We start from the raw sequence: 21,063 nt of genomic DNA, 5'->3' as shown, positions 1-21,063 counted from the left end.
GGGCGTTGGCACTATTGATCATGCTGAGAAGATGTTTGGAAGCCGTTGAAACGTCCCCTGGTGCCTATCCGTTACCGGAAGTTAGGTAGAATCTTAAAGGCAGAGTAAGGACGATGAAGTGCCGAGAGCTCCAAGCGGAGAGAGTTTGTCGTTTCCTGGAGATACATTTCCTCGCCGGACAAAGGAATAAGCTCTGCCTGGAGCCCGATCTGGACAGGCGATCGAAACCTTCTGGCAGAACTGGGGCTGGCTGCCAAACCCACATTGGTGGTCTCCCGAGACATGTACGAGTTCCCACTGGCTTAGAATGCGAAGCAGTCGAGCCAGATAATGGCGGCCACCAGCCAGCCAGCCATGAGCTTATCCAAAGGCGGGTTGTCGGCGAGCCAGTTCTCATTGTCAAACGTGGTAGAGCTGACACTCGTCCAGAGGGTGAGAATACCAGCGAGCATGCTCGCTGGCAACAGCCTTTCCCACCATTCCCAATTTTTTCTTGTACTTGCGCCCGTCCTCATTCTTTATTATCCCTAGCCGTCCGGGCTTTGTTTCTGGTCTGTTTTCTCATGTTTCCTGCTTTCTCCTCCGAGAGTTACATCACGACCCCCAAAAAATCTCACGGGTTGGGGTATGGTATAAGCCTGGGACGTGACTGGGTGAGCATCCTTGCCACCTTCTGTTTCTCACCGTTGTTTGGCCCCCCGACTGCCACACCATGACCCAAGTACTACCCTTGGCCACTCGAGACATGGAAACCGTGAGTGCTTCTTTTCATCCTCACATGAGCCTTGAGAAGCCTTTGAGGAGCAGCGGAGGCTTCAACCTGACAACAGACGGGAGACAGTCCCCTAGCCCCTTCAGATCGGGTTCGGGGAGGAAGAGAGCGTCAACTATCAACATTGCAAATGCCAACCACGGCATGTTTGAGCCGCTCAACATCAGCTCCTCTGGTCAAGATGGCTCTCGCGATATAATATGTCTGTGTACTCCAGCACCCAAGATACCCAGACCAAGAAATGGTGAGTCGGAACGCGCAAGCTGTTAGCTTGCCATGAATGTCCGCCCCCCTCCAGCTCCACCACTCTGGGAGACTTGGTATCCCTATCCAAAAGCATCATCCCACGATACATCTCGTGGAGGAGTCTTGTCTTTGACATCTTTGCATCCCCGCACTGAAGCTTATGATGACCAGCTGACTCGTGTTTTGTCTCAGCGTTCATTTTATATCGCCAGCACCATCAGTCCCAAGTTACTGCCGAGAATCCAAAGCTTTCAAATCCTGAAATATCCAAAATCATCGGAGATAAGTGGAAACACGAAAGCGAGGATGTCAAGGAGAACTGGAAGAAGCTTGCAGAGGAAGAGAAGCAACGTCACCAGCATCAGTATCCGAACTATCGATACCAGCCTCGAAGGGGGGCTAAGAACCAGAGCAACTGGGCAAGCACATCGCCGACAGATGAACATGGCCGATGTCCAAAGTGTCATGGCCGTTCTATTTCGACTCCGAGGACACCCTCAACACCATACTTGACATCACCAGCGGGAAGCTTCACACTGGGGTCTCAACCCCAATCAGGCATGAGGCGGATGGACTCTGGTGCCTTGTCTCGTCGATCGAGCTTTGAGCAATCTCCGACCAGTGGGCTGCCGTTTCATCACCAGCTGCCACCCGTTAGAGATGTGGAAAAGAGCGAACCGAGCTCCCCGGAGATTAAACGGCGACGTGCGAACGGTGCTGGCGGATACCATGCGATTGCTGGAACACATGGAGCGTACACAACCAGACCACCACCACCAGACTTGAGACGCACGCCGCCGGATGGTGCAGCCGGTTTGATGAGGCATTACGCCGCAACGACTCTGCCAGACTTGGCCAGCCTTCCAAGGTCCCAGAGCGGTCCCATGCCACCACCTCTCCGGCCGCCCGGGTCCTCTTCGTGGTCACTGGACAAAGAATCCTTAAACCGCCGACACAGTGGGTTTGACGAGTCTCTTCGCTTGCCGCCTCTCCAAACGTCAATTCCTCCCTCGCCGTCGAAGTCACCAGCTGTGGATAGTAGGCATGTGGGCATCCCGTCAACGAGATTAAATGTCTCACCTGCGACGGAGCCACATTCGACAAGTTTAGAGACAATGGCGACAAAGGAGCCAAGTTTGACTCAAAGATTAAACATTCTGTCGAGTATCACTTCACCGTTGCCTTCTGCAGGTCGGCACGGTCCGCGTGGTGACAAACGAGGAGCGTTTATTGCTGTTGAAGGGAAAGCTAACCAAAGTCTTCTCGCTGAGGTTGGCAGATCTATAGAGAAGGCAATAGTGGCCGGTGGAGATGTTGCTCTCAAAGTTTGGTCAGCCGAATCTGACGAGCATGAAGGTGTTTCAGTAAAGACTCCTGCCAGGGTCGGAAAAGGCGACGATGTTGACGCGGATCATGTGCTCTCATCATACTTCGAGACCATTCTTTCTTGGCGGCAAAAGTCGAAACAGATTTCCCATCACATCTCAGGTGGTTGTAATGAATGGAATGCGCAGGACCAGAACCAGGAAAAGGACGCAAAGGTTGCGCAAGCTTTATCGACCGAAGCATGCACCCCTCCCGAAGATGATAGAGGGCCTGCCGTTGCACCCAAAACGCCAGTTGCCTTGGTAAAGGGTGGCTTTAGTCTGACCATCGCCGACAAATATGCCTCTGCCATGACCAGCTCGGACAAATACACACTTGTGGATCATTGGAAATGGATCGCCAGCCTTTGGCGCGGAATCCCAAATCCTGATTTGGCTGTGTATGTGGAAGAATGTGCGGAAGACGACGGGACCAAACCAGGCATACTGGATAGCTCAAAGGACAACGGATTGATTGTCGTCAGAGTACCAGTAGGGAAAGGCTTGGATGAAGCAACTGAGCGGAGGATGGCATTTGAGGTGATGGAATGGGTGAGAGAGGGAACCTTTCGGCATTAATGAAAGCCAGAGGCGAGGGCTTGGAAACAGGATCCATTTGGATGTATGGAACGTGGTCGCCGAACGAAGTTGTCATTTCAAGGACAGAAAAGACATCCCATGGCAGTTCCATGAGGAAAGACGCGGCGTATTGAAGACTAGAACGACCTGGCTGTGCCAGATCGATGATAAAAATTTAGAAAGAAGATGGCTTTGCTGTGAAAGCACCAAGGTTTTCTCCTCACCTTGGAAAGGCCACACCGGATAAGATTAGTTTTTGTAATTGAGTGCTCAATTTGGGGTAATTCGTGCAACTACTTGTGCCATTTGGCGAACTGCGAATGCAGGCACAAAGTCCATGAGAGTTTGTGTGCTGTATGAGAGTTGTCGAAAGTGTCCATGGCCAGTCGAATCGGAGTTTGTGAGGCGGAATTGCGTGCCAAGTTTACAACACAATGATTGATTGAGAGATCAGATGGATTGTGTGACCCAGACAGGAAAGTTGACTGGTTGTGGTTTCAGATGTTGATAACCAGACGCACCAAGCAGGCACGGCCCCACAGTACCAGGAACCGTGCTGGAGCCTCACATCTGAGGCAGCAGGCATCAACCTGGGGCCCGCTGGCCAATAAGTCCAGCGGGTTGGCTCAAGGTCACATGTAACCAGACAGTGAATGTTGGGGCCACTAAGTTACTGCCGTGTCCAAGTTGGGTCTTGGGGCTTGCAGCCACTAAACAATGCTCTCTGTGGCGCGTCTACAGCTTATAAACGCGTCGAGACTGCTCTGTGCTCGCCTTGGGTTTGGTTTACTTTTGTCTTGGAAACTCGTGTGGGCTTCATCCACCTTCGACCCCTGACGACATTCATCTCGACACTATCAGCTTCAGAGCATCACCGCCACCCCGAATCCCTCTCCGCGACTGCGGCACCACGATGATCCTACGTTCATTGTTTCATTCATAATGCCGGACTTCAAGCCTGGCCAGATAGTTCAGCTCAGCGATGGCCGTAAGGCCACCGTTCGGTTTGCTGGCCAGACCAACTTCCAGGTTGGAGAGTGGGTTGGTGTTGAGCTCGAAGACAAGAGTGGAAAAAATGATGGCAGCGTCCAAGGAGTCAGGTACTTTGATTGTCCTATGGGATATGGTATGTTCGTCAAACCGATGATGGCAACAATCGTTTCACAACCTCCGAGCTCCAAACCTACCTCTCGCAAACCAGCCCGCCCCAGCAGCTTCAATCCGGCAGCAACAAAGGCGGCCCCTAGCGGCGACGTTGCCCTCGCTAAGAGGAGGAGTCTGAATGCTCCAAGCCCCAGCCCGGTGCCAAAATCTCGCCCTACCAGTCTCGTGAGGTCTCCGGCGAAATCCCCAACGAAACAGCTCAGCGCTGCCTCAAGCACTTCTGCTTCTCGAACTGGTACCCCATCAAATGCCAGAGTTCCGTCAGCGTCAGCAGTTGGAGCAGCTAGAAACAGGACGTCTGTCGGCGGACAGAGAACCTCAATGGGGCCGCCAGCTGTTCCTGCCTCACGTACGACACGAGTATCGTCCATCTCATCTGTAGCATCCCGCACCGGTGCAGCTCATACCCGATCTGTGAGCGGAGTTCGGCCTCCAGGATCTATGCGCCCACTTGCACGACCAGACTCGGGACGGACGCCATCTGTGGATTCTCAGGCCGGGCGTGACAGTGGCTCAGCCGATGATACTGGGCCAGCTTCTCCCTTGAAGAGCGATGGGGAGATACTGTCACCACAGCCGACGAGTCCAGCTACGGGAAGAGCAAAAGCACTCGAGAGAATTGCGGCAGAAACGTCCCCAGGGGCGTCATCTAGTCCTCCGCCTACAAAACGCGCAGCCCCAACCACCACGGCCAGCCGATCTACCCCTAATGCCGCCCTGAACCGCGAAAACGAAGACCTGAAAGCGAAACTGAAAGTTCTTGAACGTAAACGACTCCAAGATCGAGATAAGCTACTTCAAATAGATAGGATTCAAGGCGAACGAGACAAGTTTGAGGGTATTATTCAGAAGCTTCAACAAAAGTATCAACCCCAACAGCAAGAGAATTCTGAGCTACGAAATCAACTCAAGGAAGCGGAATCCAGATTTATTTCTATTGAAAAAGAGCAGGCCGACCTCGAGGCCGAGCTTGAATTGTCTGTTGTAAATCGACAAATCGCCGAGTTGGATCTTGAGGAGTCCCAAGCGCAACTGGAGGCACTGAAGCTGAAATCAGAGGAACTGGAGCTCAAAGTAGAACTGCTGGAAGCTGAGAACGCAGATTTCAGCAAGGGAATGACGCCTGAAGAACGCGCCAGCGCTGGCTGGATGCAGATGGAAAGTACGAATGAACGCCTACGTGAGGCCTTGATACGACTGCGTGACATAACGCAGGATCAGGAGAAGGAATTGCGCGATCAGATTGCTGGACTTGAAGACGACGTCAAGGAATTCGCGAGAATCCGAGATGAACATGACTTGACAAAAGAGAAACTGGTCCAGTCAGAAGATGCCGTTTTGGAACTTAAAGAGCGACTTGGAGATGTTTTTGAATTCGAGAACATGATTGAAGAATTGACGAATAAGAACCAAAACCTGTCTAACCACATAGACGAACTTGATGATGAGATTCTCGGGCTCAAGGAGCTGAATCAGGACGGCGATGAGCTGATCGTCATCCACGAGCTGGACAAGAAGGATATGCAAATGGATTTGGATTTCAAGGACAGTGTCATCATGGAGCAAGCACGAAGAGCAGGACAACAACAATCGCAGATCGACGACATGTCTCACACAATTTCACGATTTCGCGAACTTGTGGAAAGCTTGCAAGCCGACTTGGATGATATGCGAGCTTCACAAGCCGTGACCGAAGGCGAATCTGAGAAGTTGAACGACCGGTCACGAGCCATGATGGATTTGAACATGAAGCTCCAGATTTCGGTTGCAAAGGCACAAGTCAAAACTGTTGATTTGGAGCTGCGGCGCCTGGATGCCCAAGAAGCAGAGCAGCACCTCGAAATCGTCAAGCTCTTCCTACCAGACTCATATAGGGAAGATCAGGATTCGGTCCTCGCTCTACTGCGTTTCCGAAGACTGGCTTTCAAGGCGAATCTTGTGAATGGACTGATCAAAGAGCGCATCAATGGGCAGCCTCATCCAGGTCATGAGGACGATGTACTTGCCGGATGCGACGCCGTTGACAAGCTGGTGTGGGTGGCAGCAGTGTGTGATCGATTCGTCAATGATATTAGTCACTGCACCACTGAACAGTTCTCAGCATACCAGAACTCCTTGCTTGAGCTTGAACCTGTTGAACGAGCGCTAAATGGTTGGATCGACGGTCTCCGTCGCGACGATCTCAAGGAAAAGAAGTGCGCCGAAGAACTGCAGCGAACAATCGCTCTCATGTCTCACTTGGCAGAGGTGCATATTTCAAATGGCTTGCCCAGTTTCGCAGACGAAGTATACATGTCATCGCTGGTTGTGCAGAGCCATCTCGACTCGGCCGTTATATCTCTCAGCATAATAAAGGGCATGATTCAGCGCGCAATTCCGGAGGAAGAGGAGGACGAGATGTGCCAGCTCTTTGCAAAGAAGTTGGACACCGTCATTACGCAAACAAGAAGTACAAAGGTCGTGGCTGGAAAGGCTGTGCGCGCCTTGGAAGACTTAAAGACACGGTCGCTCTCATTGCTTCCTGACACGAAGTCAGTGTTTGAAGACTGCGAACAAAGCAGTCGCGAGCTGACGAACTTGGCCCGATCCATTGGCAACCAGGTACACTTGTTGCTCACGCAAGATGAAGGACGAACAGATCCGTTCACATACGGCGAAATTCAAAACGCTATTCACCAAGCTGTTCTGGATGCTACATCAGCCTCAGAAACTGACACCTTTTCTGCGTACCTTACCAAGCTGCGTATTGTTACTGGACAAATCAGTGACGTGGCTGCCTTGGCAACAGATCTCGACCAGACCGAGGAATTTGAAGTCCATGCTGCCCCATGGAAGCTGCGGTCTCAAGAGCTAAAAGCTCTCAAGACCGTGCCTGTTGATGCTGAAGAGGAACTACGACGCCTTAAGGAGGAACACAATGAAGCTCGCAGAACAATTGCCCTCAGGGATGAGCACATTAGCACTGTTGTTCTCAAGATTGAAACCCTGGAGTCGCGCATGCGTGATGCACAGGCCAATATCGAACGCATCGGCAGTCTTCAGAAAGAGCTTGAGGCATCGGGTGAACAAGTCGCCAATCTCAAAGAGGATATTGAGAAGCAGGACCGAGAACTCAAGAGCCTCGAATCCGAGCGAGACAAGTGGAAGAAGATTGCCAGCGACAGCCGGGCCTATGCCGACGGTGCAGATGCGGCTGGAATGAAGGCAGGACAAGAGCGGGCTGTCGCAACTGCACGTGAGATGGACGCACTGAAGAAGGACATTGAGGGCCTGCAATCTGCAGTCCGATACCTGCGAGAAGACAACCGCCGAGCGCGAATGACGGAGCAGCAGAACCACGACTGGTTGGCAGAGCCACTCAAGCAACCCTCAACGGCAGCGGAGCAGCGCAAGGCGCTCGTGGTGGCAGAAGGAAAAGATGTTCTAGGCGAGCTTGTGAGAATGGCCACCACAGCCAAGGTCTTTGACTTTTCTACATTGCCCAAGGACAAGCTCGCGTGGAAGCCAGCGAAATCAACTCCACAATACCATGCTGCCAAGCAGATGGAGGACTTTGCCGCCTGGAACGCCTGGCAAGACTCTGTGCTTAAGAAATCTTCCATGCTGCGTACGACTGACGCCGTCAGGACTCGTCTACAAAATCCAGCAGCACAGCTGCAAATTAGACTTCCTGGCTCGGATGGCAAGATGAAGACTGGGTCGGGAATAGGTCGGGCGGTTCAAATTGTCGGGTCTCGTGAGTGGGAAGCCCTACAGAGCAGGAGGATTGCCATCTGAGCACTGGCCTGCCTGGAACTGGAGCGGGGACGGACTGTCCTGTGAATTTTTGTATCTAGATACCCCGTGGTTCTCTGTCTGAAGGTGGATAGAGTTTCATGTTGTACATGTGTTTGTGTGGTGTAGCTGCGCATGCTTCTTGTATCTATTTGTGCTACATAGCGAGCAATCCTTATGGAGTATAGTGCCATTATTGAAGTGCTGGTATACCTGGTATTACAGCTCTGTCCATTGTATCCAGATGACCAGTACGTTTCAACAATCCCCATACCTTAGCCTATTCCATCTAGAGGAACCCTACATCAATGCTTCGAAATAGTAACACCTCTACAACATACACTCTTCACTAGCTTTAAAGTATAGCATAACACACACAGCACCAAAGTAGCAAGCACACCGTCCCATGTGAAATCGACAAGCAAAACGCAAATGCAAAGCCCAAGGGAGTATATTGTCCTACCCTCTATACCTAAGTACCCAATCCTACATCCAGAATACTCCCCGCCCCTTGCCCGTCCACTGTCCGCCTGTCCCCAAATAAAACACCGGTCCTCCTCCATGCTCAAAAGATGCAATGCTATGTACAAAGTAAAGTCTATGTATCCATAAAGTAACAGCCAATTCTTTTGTATCCAATTAAGAATATGGGTATGCAAAAAAGTAAAAATTGTGAAAGCCCAGAGTTGATGGGATAAGACATCTACCGTGGACTTAGGGGACTTTTGCCGGGTCCCAAACTGCGCTTCAGTTTGCTGAGCTCCTCTTCTAGCTTGCGGCATCTGAGGCGTTCCTCCTGTAAATTGGTTAGTGTTGTCTTTGGATGTATGGTTGTGTGGTGCTTACCTTTAGATCGTCTTGGAACTTCTTGCGCTCTTCTCTCATGGTCGCTCTGAAGCGCTCGCTGAGCATTGACGCACCGGCTCCGGGTCTGGAACCATCGCCGTGAATCTTGAGTCGCTCGCCGTCTAGGTCCTCTTGTAGTTTGGCCATCTTCCCGCGCGTGTTGTGTAGTTCTCCTTCAAGGCTGGCCTTTGCCTTTTCTGCCTCGCTCAAGGATTCTTCCAGCTGGGACTTGTCCTTTTCTGAAGCAATGGATAGGTTGGTGACCTTTTGGAGCTCATCTGTCATACCGGTGAGTTCCGTCCTCAGTCGCTCGATGTCGTTCTTGAGCCTCTTAATCTCGTTTTCAAGCTTCTCTATCTTGGCGCTCTCTTTGACGGCTGCAAGATCGGCCGCGCGTTCTGCACGGGTTCCATAAGCACCGTCCAGTTCCGCCTTGGCCACCGTGAGATCAAGCTTGAGATCAACCATTTCTGATTCCAAGTCGTCCACTTTCTTCTTGGCGTCGTCCAGCTCCCTCACCTTGACCGCCAGCTCCTGCTGCAGGCCCCTACTCGTTTCCTCTGCCTCCTTCTTGCTTTGCGTGATGTCATCAATGCGGGCATTGAGAGCGGCCAGCTGGCCCTCGGTTCCCTTGCTTCCTGACTCTGCGGCAGCCAAGCTGCTTTGAGCAGCCTTGAGGCTCTTCTCCAGTTGGGTAATCTTGGCATTGCGATCTTCAATCTCAAGTTTGGCGGCTCCGCTAGCGTCGGCGGCGTTTCGTGCATCCTCCAAGTCGGCCATGGTGTCTGACAGCATCTTTTGAGCGTCCATGGCGTCCTTTTCGGCACGACTCAAAAGCTGTCGGCTCTTTTCGAGCTCCTCCTGTTTTCTCGACAGTTCTTCGTCCTTTTCGGCGTCGGACTTGTTGTTGAGCTCCCGCTGCTGCTTAATTTGCCGCTTGAGCACATACTTCTGATCTCTCAGAGTAATGGCTTGTGTGTGCATCCACCGTACTCTGTCTGAGAATGAGTCCAGAGAGTAGGGCTCATCCGTGTCGAATCCCTCGTCGTCAGACATTTCCACATCGTTTTCGGGCAGGCCCTTGTCGATTCGGCTTCTCTTCCGGTCGTCCTGGCGCTGTTTGGCTTCCGCGAAACCTCTTTGCATTGTGTCCCAGAGACTAGTCAGAACAGGGCCGGACTCGTCTATTGCTTTGGTGGAGGAATTGGCACGAGCCAGCTGAGAGTCGACAGATCGAATAGAGTCCTCGAGGTATGCCATTTGTCCGTTGACATCAGAGTCTGACGGCAGAGGTGTTGGCGTGTAGTGAGGATCTGACATCATGAGGAGATCTCGCAGCTGAAGGTTCATTGCCTCAAGACGCTCTCCCATCTGGCTGCCACCATTGAAAGACTCCTGCTCGGCCTGCACGGCAACCAAGCCGCTCTCCAGATACTCAACCTGACTTTTGAGCAAATCCGCCAGCTTGATTTCGGGGGTCGCAGACATGCGCGGTGGGTCATCGTACGCTCGATTTACCTCTGGATTAAATCGAACAATGGTGTCACGAAGCGAAACGTTGAGGCCTTGTAGTTTCTTCAAAAGCCCATCCGTTTGTGAACGCAGATGCGTATTCTCCTCTCGCATACGGTCCAATTCCACTCGAAGTTGATTCTGCTCACGGATCGGGGACTTCAGAGGAATCTCAATCGCGTTCTTTCTGGATCGATCCATTCCGTCCAAGTGATAGCCGCCGGCTTCGTCAAAGTATGCGTCGTCGCCAATTTGGTCCAGGCTATTTCTGCTGTGGGAGTAGGTATATAGGCTCTCAGGGCTGCCAGGAATACCGTTGACGGGTTGTCCATTCAGCGGCGCAGTCTTCCTCCTGCTCGCCTTGTGCGTTAATTGGAGGATAGCTGCGGTGTGCTCGACGATTTTCCGATGTGGTACAAGAAGTCGTTTTTCCAGGTCCAGCAGTTCCGAAGCCAGCTCATCGCACTTGCGCTCCAGTTCGATCCTCTCGCGCTCAGCTTCCTGGTCGCGCCGTTGGTCATCTTGGCCAGGGCCTTTGAGCCGGGCCATGGATGCTGCAGCATCTCGATACTTGGACTGGATGGCGAGGTTCGATCTCGTAGATTCTACGCGCTGGGTGAGAAGCGCTGCCTGCTTCTTCAGCTCGTCCACTTCCTCCTGGGACAGAATTTCGTATCCCTTGCTGTCTGAAAGAGCCGTCTCGGTGAGCAAGTGGATTTGAATGGGATCTTTCAGATCGACTCGCGCCGAGCGTGGCGTTGAGTTCGGGTCGGTTGTCTGCAACGTGTTAGGTCCACAATCTCCTGGAAGTCCCCCCCCCGGGCCAGTTCTTGGTCTGGTATTGCGCCGGACGTGGGTTTCCTTACTTGATTTCGACGCGACGCATCTTGCGCGAGCCCATTGATGTTGCCATCTTCTCTATAAGCGTCCGATTTATCATTGATGCTCGAGTCCGGAGGTGTCAAGTTGGAGGCCCCGTAGTCATATGGGGATCTACCCGTCGGGTAGCCGTTCATAGTATTAATCGTATGGTTTTAATCCTCCAGTTCGTCGACAGTCATTAGCACATTAAAGGACAAGAACAAAGAAAAGAGCGGCGGCCAGATTGCAAAACAGAGCAACCAGTCGCTCAGACCGCCATAGAGTCCTTATCCGGTTGGTTTGCAAGGTACAAGTAGGACCGAACAGAAATAAAGTGTATTGAGTCTCGTGCGTTATGTCGGTAGCAAGTCGCGTTATCTGTCTCGGGCGGGAGAGTCAAAAACAGATGGGTGTCGCAGAGCAAATATCGGTAGGCCGAGGAGCGCAGTATGTGTCAGCAAATATGTAGGTTCAAGCAGAGTCGTAAAGCCGAGCCAAAAGTTGCGATCGTGCTAATTTCAGGGACGATAGGTGTGTCGAGGAAAAGCGAAGGATGGCAGGAAAGGACCGTGAGACCATGAACCAGGGCTGGGAGGTTGGACATGGAAATGGACGTGGACTTGGGAACCACGAGCTGGAAAAGGAGGTCCCATGTCCAGCTTCACTCTGTGATCAATATGTGAAAGTGGCACTGGGTCCAAAGTGGTGTCCAGATTTGGGCAGATTGGGGGAATGGGAAGCCACGCGATAGGTGGGGAGCGGTTGGAAGTGGGGCGCAGCCTCCACAATCAAGCTCGGCGTCACTGGGGGCGCTGGGGCGCAGACTGCGGGCTGGCGCAGCCGCTCAGGAACTGCCATCTTAGTGGACGCATCCCCTGTGGCCGGCATCCAGTGCACTGAGAGCTGCAGTGTCCAGCTATCCGGCCCAGTCCGGTGTGGTCATTCTCCAGGTCTCCTGCCAGGCACCAGACATCCAGTCCTGCACACTCTTGCCTCCAGATGTCAAGCCAAGTCTGGTCTCACGTTCCACCACTGCGTGGCTATGAATTCTTGCCGGACACGCCGTTTCACAAATGCAGCAATTTCATTACCAGTTGCATCCTTGACGGCAAAAGCATCGAGCCCAAAAGGAATTCTGAACCTCAGACTACCTCACTCCGTGAATCTGACGACAAAACTTGCCCGAACTTCGGCAGGATGGCCACACCATGCACCACTCGTGTGCCCACCGAAACCTTGACCCGTGCCGCCCGTTTTTAGCTTCAATATCGACATGGAGCCCATAAACCATTGAGCCAGGTGTGCCTAGGAATGCACCATTCTGACAACCTATTTGTGCAATTGCCATCTCGTCCTTTCTCATCAGCACTGCCGTCAAGTCCAGGAACAATCCCGTCGTGGCCAGTTCCGCCTTTGTCATGCCCATTCTAGGGGGTCCATTGCCAAGACCAATCAAGCAAACACGTTTTCGTCTGATAAACACACCGATAGGCATTGCCATATAAAAAGCAATGTTGGCCGGGATCCGTCGTCCGGAATACGCCTTAAGGAGCAGACAATGCCAGCGTCCGATGAGGCATTTGGGCACGAGCTGTTATCCCTTCCGCTGGAACCCAGCAAACCTCTCGTTGCTGACGACCTTCTCCAGCTCAGCGTGCAACGATGAAAATTTTCGTGCTAATTTCCCGGCATTTCGGATCACAGCCTTTTAATTAATTCATCTGATCACCCCGAATGGACAGCCACAGAGGCTGGGATCCATGCCCAACGACAAGGGGAGGCCACTAAACTTGGCCAACAAGAACCCTGTATGGTGCCGATCCTTTGAAACCGTCCCTGCGGCTTTCGTTTGTCTGTTCAAACCAACTGCTGGCAAAGGTTGTCAGGATAACAAAATATCGGCTTGTTGTTGTGTCAAATTGTGATTTCGTCATGGTGAGATCAGCCACCGACTCGTCAAGGCGGTCCTCGGGGGCATTGGAGGGAGTGCAGATGAGTGATCACGCCTCTCGCCAATGGTCGATTGCCGACTGCGGGCAATCTGATGCAGAACATGACCCGCCTCCAGACGAAGCAGCCATGTATCTCCGAATGATGCAAACGCTCGCCAATTAAGTTATGAACCAGCTACGGGTATCTAATTTACATTCACAATGCCTCTCGGAACTGATCAACAATCTGCTGCCCCATCGTTCGTCTTCGTTCAGCCTGCTGACCACCCGCATCCTGAACACCCGACGACACACCTGTAGGTGGACCGTTCTCCCCTTCCAACCGTCTTCGCAAACCTTCAAACTCGGCACTACGTCTGTGAGAGCGGAGTCCCACCATCCAGCCTGGCAGTCGCCACGTCACAAAGGAGGCCGGTATCAAACCCCCTCGCCAAGCATTGCCCACCGCCCAGCCAACAAAGGCGCCTAACACCGAGCCGGGCCACTGTAATAAGGATAGATGCAGAGCAATGGCGTATTGGTATGATTTATCCGACAAGGTCACACCGGACGAGTCGTTTGTTTGGGTGTTTTGTGACGTTGCCACTCGGTATTTGTACACATGAGGCACCATGGCGTGGTATTGGGCGAGAATGGCAAAGACGATGGGAGTCGGGCCCGCGGGCATGTAGTTGAAATATCCCGCTGACAATGGTCGTAACACAACTAGTATCAGGGGAGGGATGACGGCGGTGAAGAGAGACGACACGACGAGGAATGACTGACGAACTGTTAGCCTCTGTGGAAACAAACTTATTTGCGTAGTGGTGGTGAATCTGGTGATGCACTCACGGCGTATTTCCTCGACCCCCACATGCGTTCAACAACTCGTAGGTTGTATAATGACATGGCTGCAAACAGCACTTCGGTCGAGTTTGTATAACATAGTTGATAGGCTAGTAGTCTCCAAAACTGTTTATACTTCCACAGATGGGTGTCGATGGAGATGTAGAAGTAGTGCTTGACATCGAGCATGCTGGCACCTATGGAGGCCGAAACGAGCCCGAGGACCAACAGCCTGGTGACTGGGGCATTTGTAAATGTCATTGTGAGGTGAAATTGTCGCTGCCGGCTGCTGTTTGTTTCTATCGTCGCATTCTATGAGCTTTCCTTGCTCGCGTGAAGCCGTCTCAGGATAGCCAGTCGAACCGGGGCCGGGCGGCCAGGTAGATGGAGGCGGTATCTAGTTGATAGGGTCTGTTTTCAGGGGAACAATAATAACAAACATTTGGATGGCAAGAACAAAAAATATAATGGTACACTGCTTGCTTCTCGTTGCAATGTCGTCTCTCGTGGAGTTGCTGCGTGGCTTGACTATCGACAGCGGGACGGATGGACATGTGGTATGACGAGCGTCACGTGTCACCCGAAAGCGGGTTACTGCTTGCTGGGCTGCTCAAAGTTACTGCAAGCTTCGGGCGGTAATCAAGGTTGGACAATGCAGGAAATAGGAAGCAAATTTAGTACTAATAATCCAGACGACAGAACGTGCATGCTGTCAGAAATTGCGAGTTATTTGCCATACGCAAGTTACCATGGTTCCTACGTGTTGGATGTGTCCGTTTGCCGTGTTCCATTCTGTCAAACGTGTTGTGGCTCAATTGATGGTGCATGTATGCAGTGCTCCTGCCAGTTTAGGTTCAATGTTCTTGCTTTCCTGGGCACTTTGGTCGGGTCAATTTGGTGTCTACGCTGGTGCATTGTAATAGAAGGCCGCACGGCAGCCGTGTGGCCTAGTCTGGTCTGGCCGGTCTGGTCGGCCTGGTCAGGTCATTTTGGTTGAAACTCCAATCGGCAAAGAGCCGTAGCGACTCTCTCCAAAATCAATTGATTGAAACCAAATCTCGCTCGCACAGCTCATCAGCACCTCCACAATCACCTTTCCACCTACACTACGTTTACGACAATCAATACCTTGTATCGCAGTAATCCTTCCTTGCCTGTCGTGGCTCTGTATGGCACGAAATCTATAGCCGGCACACTCCTCAATCGCACGCGTGTGCGGCAAAGAATTTACTTTGCCCATCTCGACCCTGGCATCAAATGCACCAAGCTTGAGGACCTAATCTGGGGTAGAGGAACCAGCTCCAGTGGACCAGCTATTTTTACTACTATCCAGCCAGAACTAGGCTTGACCAGACTCGACTAGACTTAACCACACTTGATGTGAGTCGAAACATTCCGCAACTCCACATCCAAGCCCCAGACATCCACATGCAACCACCATAGGGGCATTTCAACATTGAACCTTACTAAACTCTGCAAACTCAGACAGCCAGAATAACTTTTTCTCTCACGTTTCATCACGGGACCAGCCTAAATTACCTATATCATTGATTTCATATCCGGCCAGACTGTTTCACTACTTGGAACCCAGCCTTTCGTTCAACTTGACGAATTTGATGTCTGCACTCTCCAACGGCCAATCTGCTCCACTGCCAGTTACACAGCTCGAGTATCGCATCACGGTTACCTAAAGGTAACACCAGTTTGCTGGCCCAACCCCAGTGTCATTGAATTGCATTCATCGTTTGTACACGGCTCAACGTTGTGCGAGGCGTTGCGACAGTGGCCCGAAGGAGGTGCCCGCGCAAAGATATTGCTGGGCCACGCATCGAAAGGGGACAACAAGTCTCTTAGAGACCATCCGAACGCCTTCCCGAGGACAATTACTATGCCTTTGGCCAATGTTGGCTCCATTGTCCTGCATCACATCGTCTTTCTTACCCACCTTGTCTATATTAACCTCGCCTTCACCCATGCCGAGCCTAGCCTGCTTGTCGTCCTCTACTTCATCTCGAAGCTTTTAGCTCGAAGACCAGAGGACTTGGATCCGGCAACATGGCCTCCAACCACGCCCAAGTGGTGAGAAGCGGCAGCAGAACCACACACCCAAGCTCTTCTGAATACAGCCGTGAGTCATCTAATGAAGAAGACCAAGCCCGCCCTTTTGCCTCGCTTTCGCCCACACCGACGCATGCTATTCAGCAGACTCAAGGTGCGCCCTCGCCTATGCTGTCGCTTGCTTCAGGCCCTTCCGATGTTGCTGCCACTCCCCCCGGAGTTTCCTTTACTACGGATGTTTCGCCAACAAACCAACTCAGTATAGATGCTGTGGCAAACAAGGCCGAGAAATTGCGTCCCCGAGGCACGGTGACTCTCAAGGATCGTGTCGCATGCTACCAATGGACCTATTTTACAATGGTATGGCGCAAGCAAGCACCGGTTATACGGTCTTGCTGACCAACTACATAGACTATGGCTACCGGTGGTATGGCCAACGTACTCCATTCTGGTGAGAAATGCTTTTTTAAAACTTCACCATGATGTGGAAGCTAAACGAGAAAACAGCGTACTATCAAGCGGGTTGGATCGTCGCAGTCGGCATCTTCTTTTGTCTCTTAAACATCGTTCTCTTCCTCATGAATTGTATTTTGATCTCTGTACGCTTCTATATACGTCCTGGAAGTTTCATAAATTCATTCACCGACCAAGTCGAGTCACTTTTTATACCAGCATTTGTAAGCTAGATGCATCCCCAATTGAACAATTCTTACTCATGCAGTGTAGTTTGTCTCGTGAGCATTCTCATTTCGGAAACATTCACCAGAACTAACAAGAGCAGCATCGCCATAATTTTAATAAACATATGCCAATATGGAGTTCGTACATGTGGTGATTGGCTGCTGCAAGTTCTGGATGTCATGTTTTGGGTCTATATTAGTTTAGGTGCTGTAGCCAGCGCTGGTTTGTACCTCATCCTCTGGACGACTCTGTAAGCCATCCTGGTGCCGGCCCACGCAATACAATTTACTGACACCATGATAGAGAACTTCCCATTCACATGATGACACCAACATGGGTGTTCCCAGCATACCCGCTCCTTTTGTCGGGCCCCTTTGCCGCCAATCTCATTGCCGCTTCCGAGGTATCTGGATACCACCATTCGATCAACAGGACGGCCATCGCCATTTGCGCGGCAACAACACAAGGCACCGGGTGTCTGATTGCGTTTATGATTTCCGCAGCCTTTATATACCGCCTCATGACGCAGAAGCTCCCACGAGACATGCAACGGCCCGGTGTGGTATGTTAGCAATCCATACGATAAGGTCACATGCTAAATCATTCAGTTTATATCTATTGGACCATTTGGATTCACCGCCGCCAGCATTGGTATGATGCTCCCCCGTCAAGGCATGTTTGCTGTTTGCACTAACCTCCCGTAGCACTACTCGGAAGCCACGCAAGGGAAATCATCCCCAGCCAGTTCCTCGATACCCCTATTGCAGCCGACGTGATTCGAGTTGTGTCACTACTCGTGGCACTCTGGCTGTGGGGTCTGTCACTCTGGTTCTTCCTCGTGTCCGTAGGATCTCTCTGGAAGTATACCCGCCGGCAGCACAAGATGCCCTTCCAAATGACGTGGTGGTCGTTTGTGTTTCCAAACACAGGCTTGGTATGAACTGTTGTCACATATCTAGTAACTTGTTCTAATACATCGCAGGTCGTTGCCACGGAGGTCATGGGCGACAATTTCAAGAGCCAAGGCCTCCACATATTCGGGGCCATCATGACAATCATCCTCATCGTAGTTTGGGTGGGTGTCTTTGTCAAGATGCTTTATTGTCTACGGACCAGGAAGTTGCTGTGGCCAGAGGACCAAGTCTAGTCTACAAAGTCTGAGAGTCAGCCGCCTTCCCGTCCAAATACATCATTGTTGCAATCGGGACTGGTCTTTGGCGTTTGATGTGGAAGTACCTCCCACTACAACACACGAATTGCGAACACTTAAAGCATTATCTGTAATTCTTATTTCGTCCCAACTCCACCCGTTACCTAAGATAAAATACAAGACTCGCTCTAGTATCGTTTTTGATTCTCAATATTACACGCTAGCTGTTATGCCAAATGCAACCAACACTACTACTCTAGCAAATCTGAACACGCTCAAATCTACAGCTTAAAGCTTAGGCTTAGGCTCGGCCGTTTCGGCAGTAGCATCCAGATTTATCGTAACTTCGCCAGTCTTGGCGCCATTTCCAAAGAATATAACCTGGACAGTCAAGTCATCCCTACAAAATATTAGAAGCCGAAAATTGAAGCATGAAAAAGAACTGTAAACATACCGGTATCTCCTGGAAAACGGCGAAGGAAGAGTAAGCAACGCCCTCACTTGCTCATCGTTATTTCCACCCAACGCATTCCGAACCAAGTGCGTAGCGACATTCTTATCCTTGACGGTAAAACGGTCCTTTGCATCGGGATTCAGACCCCATTGCTGGACGCGGATGGGCGTGCGTTGACCATCTGTGCCATCTGTCTTGGATTGTTCCACGGGAAGCGGTTTATTCTGGGAGCCAAAGATCTTGGACCATGCGGCTTCGAATTGTGAAGTAGATGAGGTGGATGATGAGGCTTGGCTTTCGATCCACTGCCCTACGAGGCCTACTACTTCTTCGTTTGTGAGCATTTCCCAGAGTCCATCTGTTGCGAGGACGAGAAAGTCGCCCTTTTCGGGGTTGACCTTTGTGGTTGTGACGATGGGCTCAGCGGTAACGTAAGGCGGTGTCTTGAGCAACGGAGAGGGAGAGCGGCCGAAGAATGAGGCGCGGAGTTTGCCTGCCACGTCGCGGGACCATTTGTAGACGGCGTCGCCAAAGGCACGGGTTGGTTCGAGGCCGCCTAGGACACGACCGTTGCGGATGACACCATCTTCGCCAGGGTGTTCTTTGCGCATGCGAGCTGCTTCGTTGGAGTTGCCGCCAGTTTGGTCTTCGGAGAGAGCGGTGGCGGTCCATTTGCCTGATTCTGAGCGGCGGCCGAGGACGGCGCGAGAGTCGCCTGTGCAGGCAATGCGGAGGAGATTGCTGCGGGTGTCGTAGAAGGAGAGGAGGGCGCAGGAACCAGAGAGGGCAGGTTGGAGGAGCTCGGCGGCGACAGCTTTGGAGCTGGCTTTGAATACTTTTTCGACGCTCTTATGGACGATTTCGTGGTCAAGGCGGTTGAAGCCGGTTTTGATGGCGGTGTCAATGGCTTCGTCTGTCGGCGGGCTGCTTTTGGCAGACTTGTAGGTTTCATTAAGCTCGCGAGCGACGTAGCTGATTAGGCTTTCGCGAAGGGTTGCTGATGTTGTCCAGCCGCTGGGACGTGTTAGCAAGTATGGAGTATGTAGGAATGGGAGGAACTCACGAGTGCCCGTCGAATACGCCCCAGAACATCCAGTCGTTGCTTGCTCCGTCTGCTCCGGCAGAACGACTAGGAACTTCGACAATCTTCTCGGCATGGTCGTCCTCGATGGGATCATTACTAGGTAGCTGGACCAAGTCATATCTCGTTACGCCTTGTCCTCTGTTGACGGAAAAGGACTGCTCCAGCGTCCTCAACTTTTCGGTGGCCTGTTCCGAGGTCAACATTTCGACGATTCGGCGGCCGTCGGCCGTTGGCTTTAGAATAGGCCCTTCTCCCACAATGGTGCCCTGCCTCAGCTCGTCTGCGCCGACTACCAGTACGGTCCTGGTGGGCAGGGCATCACTCGTGCCCTGGGAAGATGTGAAGCTGCGGGCGACAGACTGTCCGCCAGGAACACCGTTGGTCGAGTTATACGAGTACCAGGCGCCGTATCCGACGACGATGCTGGAGACGAGCGCGACTGGCAGACGACGAAAGTACATGGAGGACCTTAGAGTTTCATTACCGACGGGATGACGATTGGCGTTGAGACTGGCAGCGGAGAAGAGAGCTCGGCGAGATGTTCGTTGGGCGCGGGACAGGTTACGGACGGCGCTGAAATACGTCGATGTTGTCCGGAACGCTCTGAGGGCTGCGCGGTGCATCTGGGCGGCTTGGGGGCAGGCGAGGATTCGGCGGTTGGGGACCTTTCGCCAAGTCAAAAGGTTGGAAGAGGCGTAGATGCCAAGAACCTTGCGATGTTCTTGGGTGTGTCGAAAGTGTCCGATAGCGTCGAGCGACTTGCGACTGAAACTGCCCAGCCGAATATTGTAGCGACGTTGCCCCTCGAGGAGGATGAGGATGAGGTTGTGAAGGACGGAGGAAGTGGTGTCTGTTGTAGGGCGGAGGTGGAGTTGGTCGGTGGTGTTTGGTGTTTGGTGTTTGGTGGTTGAGGCTCGTGGAGGAGCTTCTAAATCCAGCTAGTTACCTTGAGCTGGCGGATGGGGAGGGTGGTCGTGTGGAGCTTGTCGGGATCGACATGGATGCAAATCAATGCCGATCAATTGATATTTATTGACACCTATGGTGATTTGATACCTAGGTAGTTTGTGGTCACACAGGCGAGTCTGGTATGTTGTAAGCAGTAAGCAGTTGGAGTTGAACAAAGTGTACAGAGTACTCGGTAGGCAGGGGCTCAATCTTGGTTGCTCTTTCCCATTCCCTGTGTTTGGTGGAGATCTCTGGTCTTCTAGTGCCAAGTTTGGCATCCTCTGGCACATGCCCTGTGCCAGACTCTACACGTTCAATCATAACTTCTTCCTCACACAAAAGACGGATATTCTGCACCCCCTTGTCTTATGTTTCAATCATTACGTTCCAACTCGTCTTAATACCCATGCCTCAAACACGATTCAAAGCCAAGAATTCATGGGGTATCAAGATCGTTTTTGTGTGACCAGACCGCATGCGATACAGCGATACATGCATGCCATGCCACAGACGAAAGCCTCGGTATCTACCACCTCTTTCTTTGCATACCAATAGCAATGATACGAGAATAAAGCGGCATGTGCTCTTAGACCGAGCTTCAATCCCACCAGCATCCAACAGCGTGTTGCGCTTTCCACCCCCTTCCTCCGCACTCATGCCTTTTCAAATCATTGACTACCTCAAGCGCAAATGGCGCCGCTGGCGTTGGAAAATGTATTTTCGCGCTACACCCCTAGAGCTACGATATTCGGTCAAGGTCCTCTCTCAAGTCAGCGAACACCCATTTCTAAAA

General features: G+C 51.9%; 7 protein-coding genes across 7 annotated transcripts; 3 read left to right on the top strand and 4 right to left on the bottom strand.

The window, feature by feature from the left end:
* Positions 1–712: 712 nt before the first annotated feature.
* Positions 713–2,961, top strand: VFPPC_12913 (SNF2 family helicase; the record flags this gene model as incomplete). The annotated part of the gene is made up of 2 exons (XM_018290690.1): positions 713–1,016; positions 1,211–2,961. The coding sequence occupies 2 exons, from the start codon at positions 713–715 to the stop codon at positions 2,959–2,961; spliced, it is 2,055 nt and encodes a 684-aa protein (XP_018149120.1).
* A 942-nt stretch (positions 2,962–3,903) lies between these two features.
* On the top strand, positions 3,904–7,902 carry VFPPC_00849 (dynactin; the record flags this gene model as incomplete). Its single annotated transcript, XM_018280788.1, has 1 exon — positions 3,904–7,902. The coding sequence occupies one exon, from the start codon at positions 3,904–3,906 to the stop codon at positions 7,900–7,902; it is 3,999 nt and encodes a 1,332-aa protein (XP_018149119.1).
* Positions 7,903–8,602: 700 nt separating this feature from the next.
* Positions 8,603–11,273, bottom strand: VFPPC_00848 (involucrin repeat protein; the record flags this gene model as incomplete). The annotated part of the gene is made up of 3 exons (XM_018280787.1): positions 8,603–8,695; positions 8,746–11,034; positions 11,124–11,273. 3 exons carry the CDS (start codon positions 11,271–11,273, stop codon positions 8,603–8,605), a joined length of 2,532 nt encoding a protein of 843 aa, XP_018149118.1.
* Positions 11,274–12,265: 992 nt separating this feature from the next.
* VFPPC_15239 (hypothetical protein) lies at positions 12,266–12,619 on the bottom strand (the record flags this gene model as incomplete). The annotated part of the gene is made up of 1 exon (XM_018292992.1): positions 12,266–12,619. One exon carries the CDS (start codon positions 12,617–12,619, stop codon positions 12,266–12,268), a length of 354 nt encoding a protein of 117 aa, XP_018149117.1.
* A 647-nt stretch (positions 12,620–13,266) lies between these two features.
* On the bottom strand, positions 13,267–14,156 carry VFPPC_00847 (UBA domain-containing protein Ucp14; the record flags this gene model as incomplete). The annotated part of the gene is made up of 2 exons (XM_018280786.1): positions 13,267–13,830; positions 13,902–14,156. The coding sequence occupies 2 exons, from the start codon at positions 14,154–14,156 to the stop codon at positions 13,267–13,269; spliced, it is 819 nt and encodes a 272-aa protein (XP_018149116.1).
* Positions 14,157–15,950: 1,794 nt separating this feature from the next.
* Positions 15,951–17,781, top strand: VFPPC_12912 (c4-dicarboxylate transporter; the record flags this gene model as incomplete). Its single annotated transcript, XM_018290689.1, has 9 exons — positions 15,951–16,313; positions 16,365–16,404; positions 16,461–16,630; positions 16,680–16,687; positions 16,735–16,884; positions 16,938–17,196; positions 17,243–17,285; positions 17,339–17,568; positions 17,617–17,781. 9 exons carry the CDS (start codon positions 15,951–15,953, stop codon positions 17,779–17,781), a joined length of 1,428 nt encoding a protein of 475 aa, XP_018149115.1.
* A 291-nt stretch (positions 17,782–18,072) lies between these two features.
* On the bottom strand, positions 18,073–20,927 carry VFPPC_00846 (protein phophatase 2C family protein; the record flags this gene model as incomplete). The annotated part of the gene is made up of 4 exons (XM_018280785.1): positions 18,073–18,184; positions 18,239–19,252; positions 19,302–20,260; positions 20,820–20,927. The coding sequence occupies 4 exons, from the start codon at positions 20,925–20,927 to the stop codon at positions 18,073–18,075; spliced, it is 2,193 nt and encodes a 730-aa protein (XP_018149114.1).
* Positions 20,928–21,063: the final 136 nt, after the last annotated feature.

Source organism: Pochonia chlamydosporia, chromosome 1, assembly GCF_001653235.2.
Source record: "Pochonia chlamydosporia 170 chromosome 1, whole genome shotgun sequence".
Taxonomy (NCBI): Eukaryota; Fungi; Ascomycota; class Sordariomycetes; order Hypocreales; family Clavicipitaceae; genus Pochonia; species Pochonia chlamydosporia.
The sequence above is the reverse complement of the archived record's forward strand: the minus strand, read 5'-3'. Positions and strand labels throughout refer to the sequence as shown.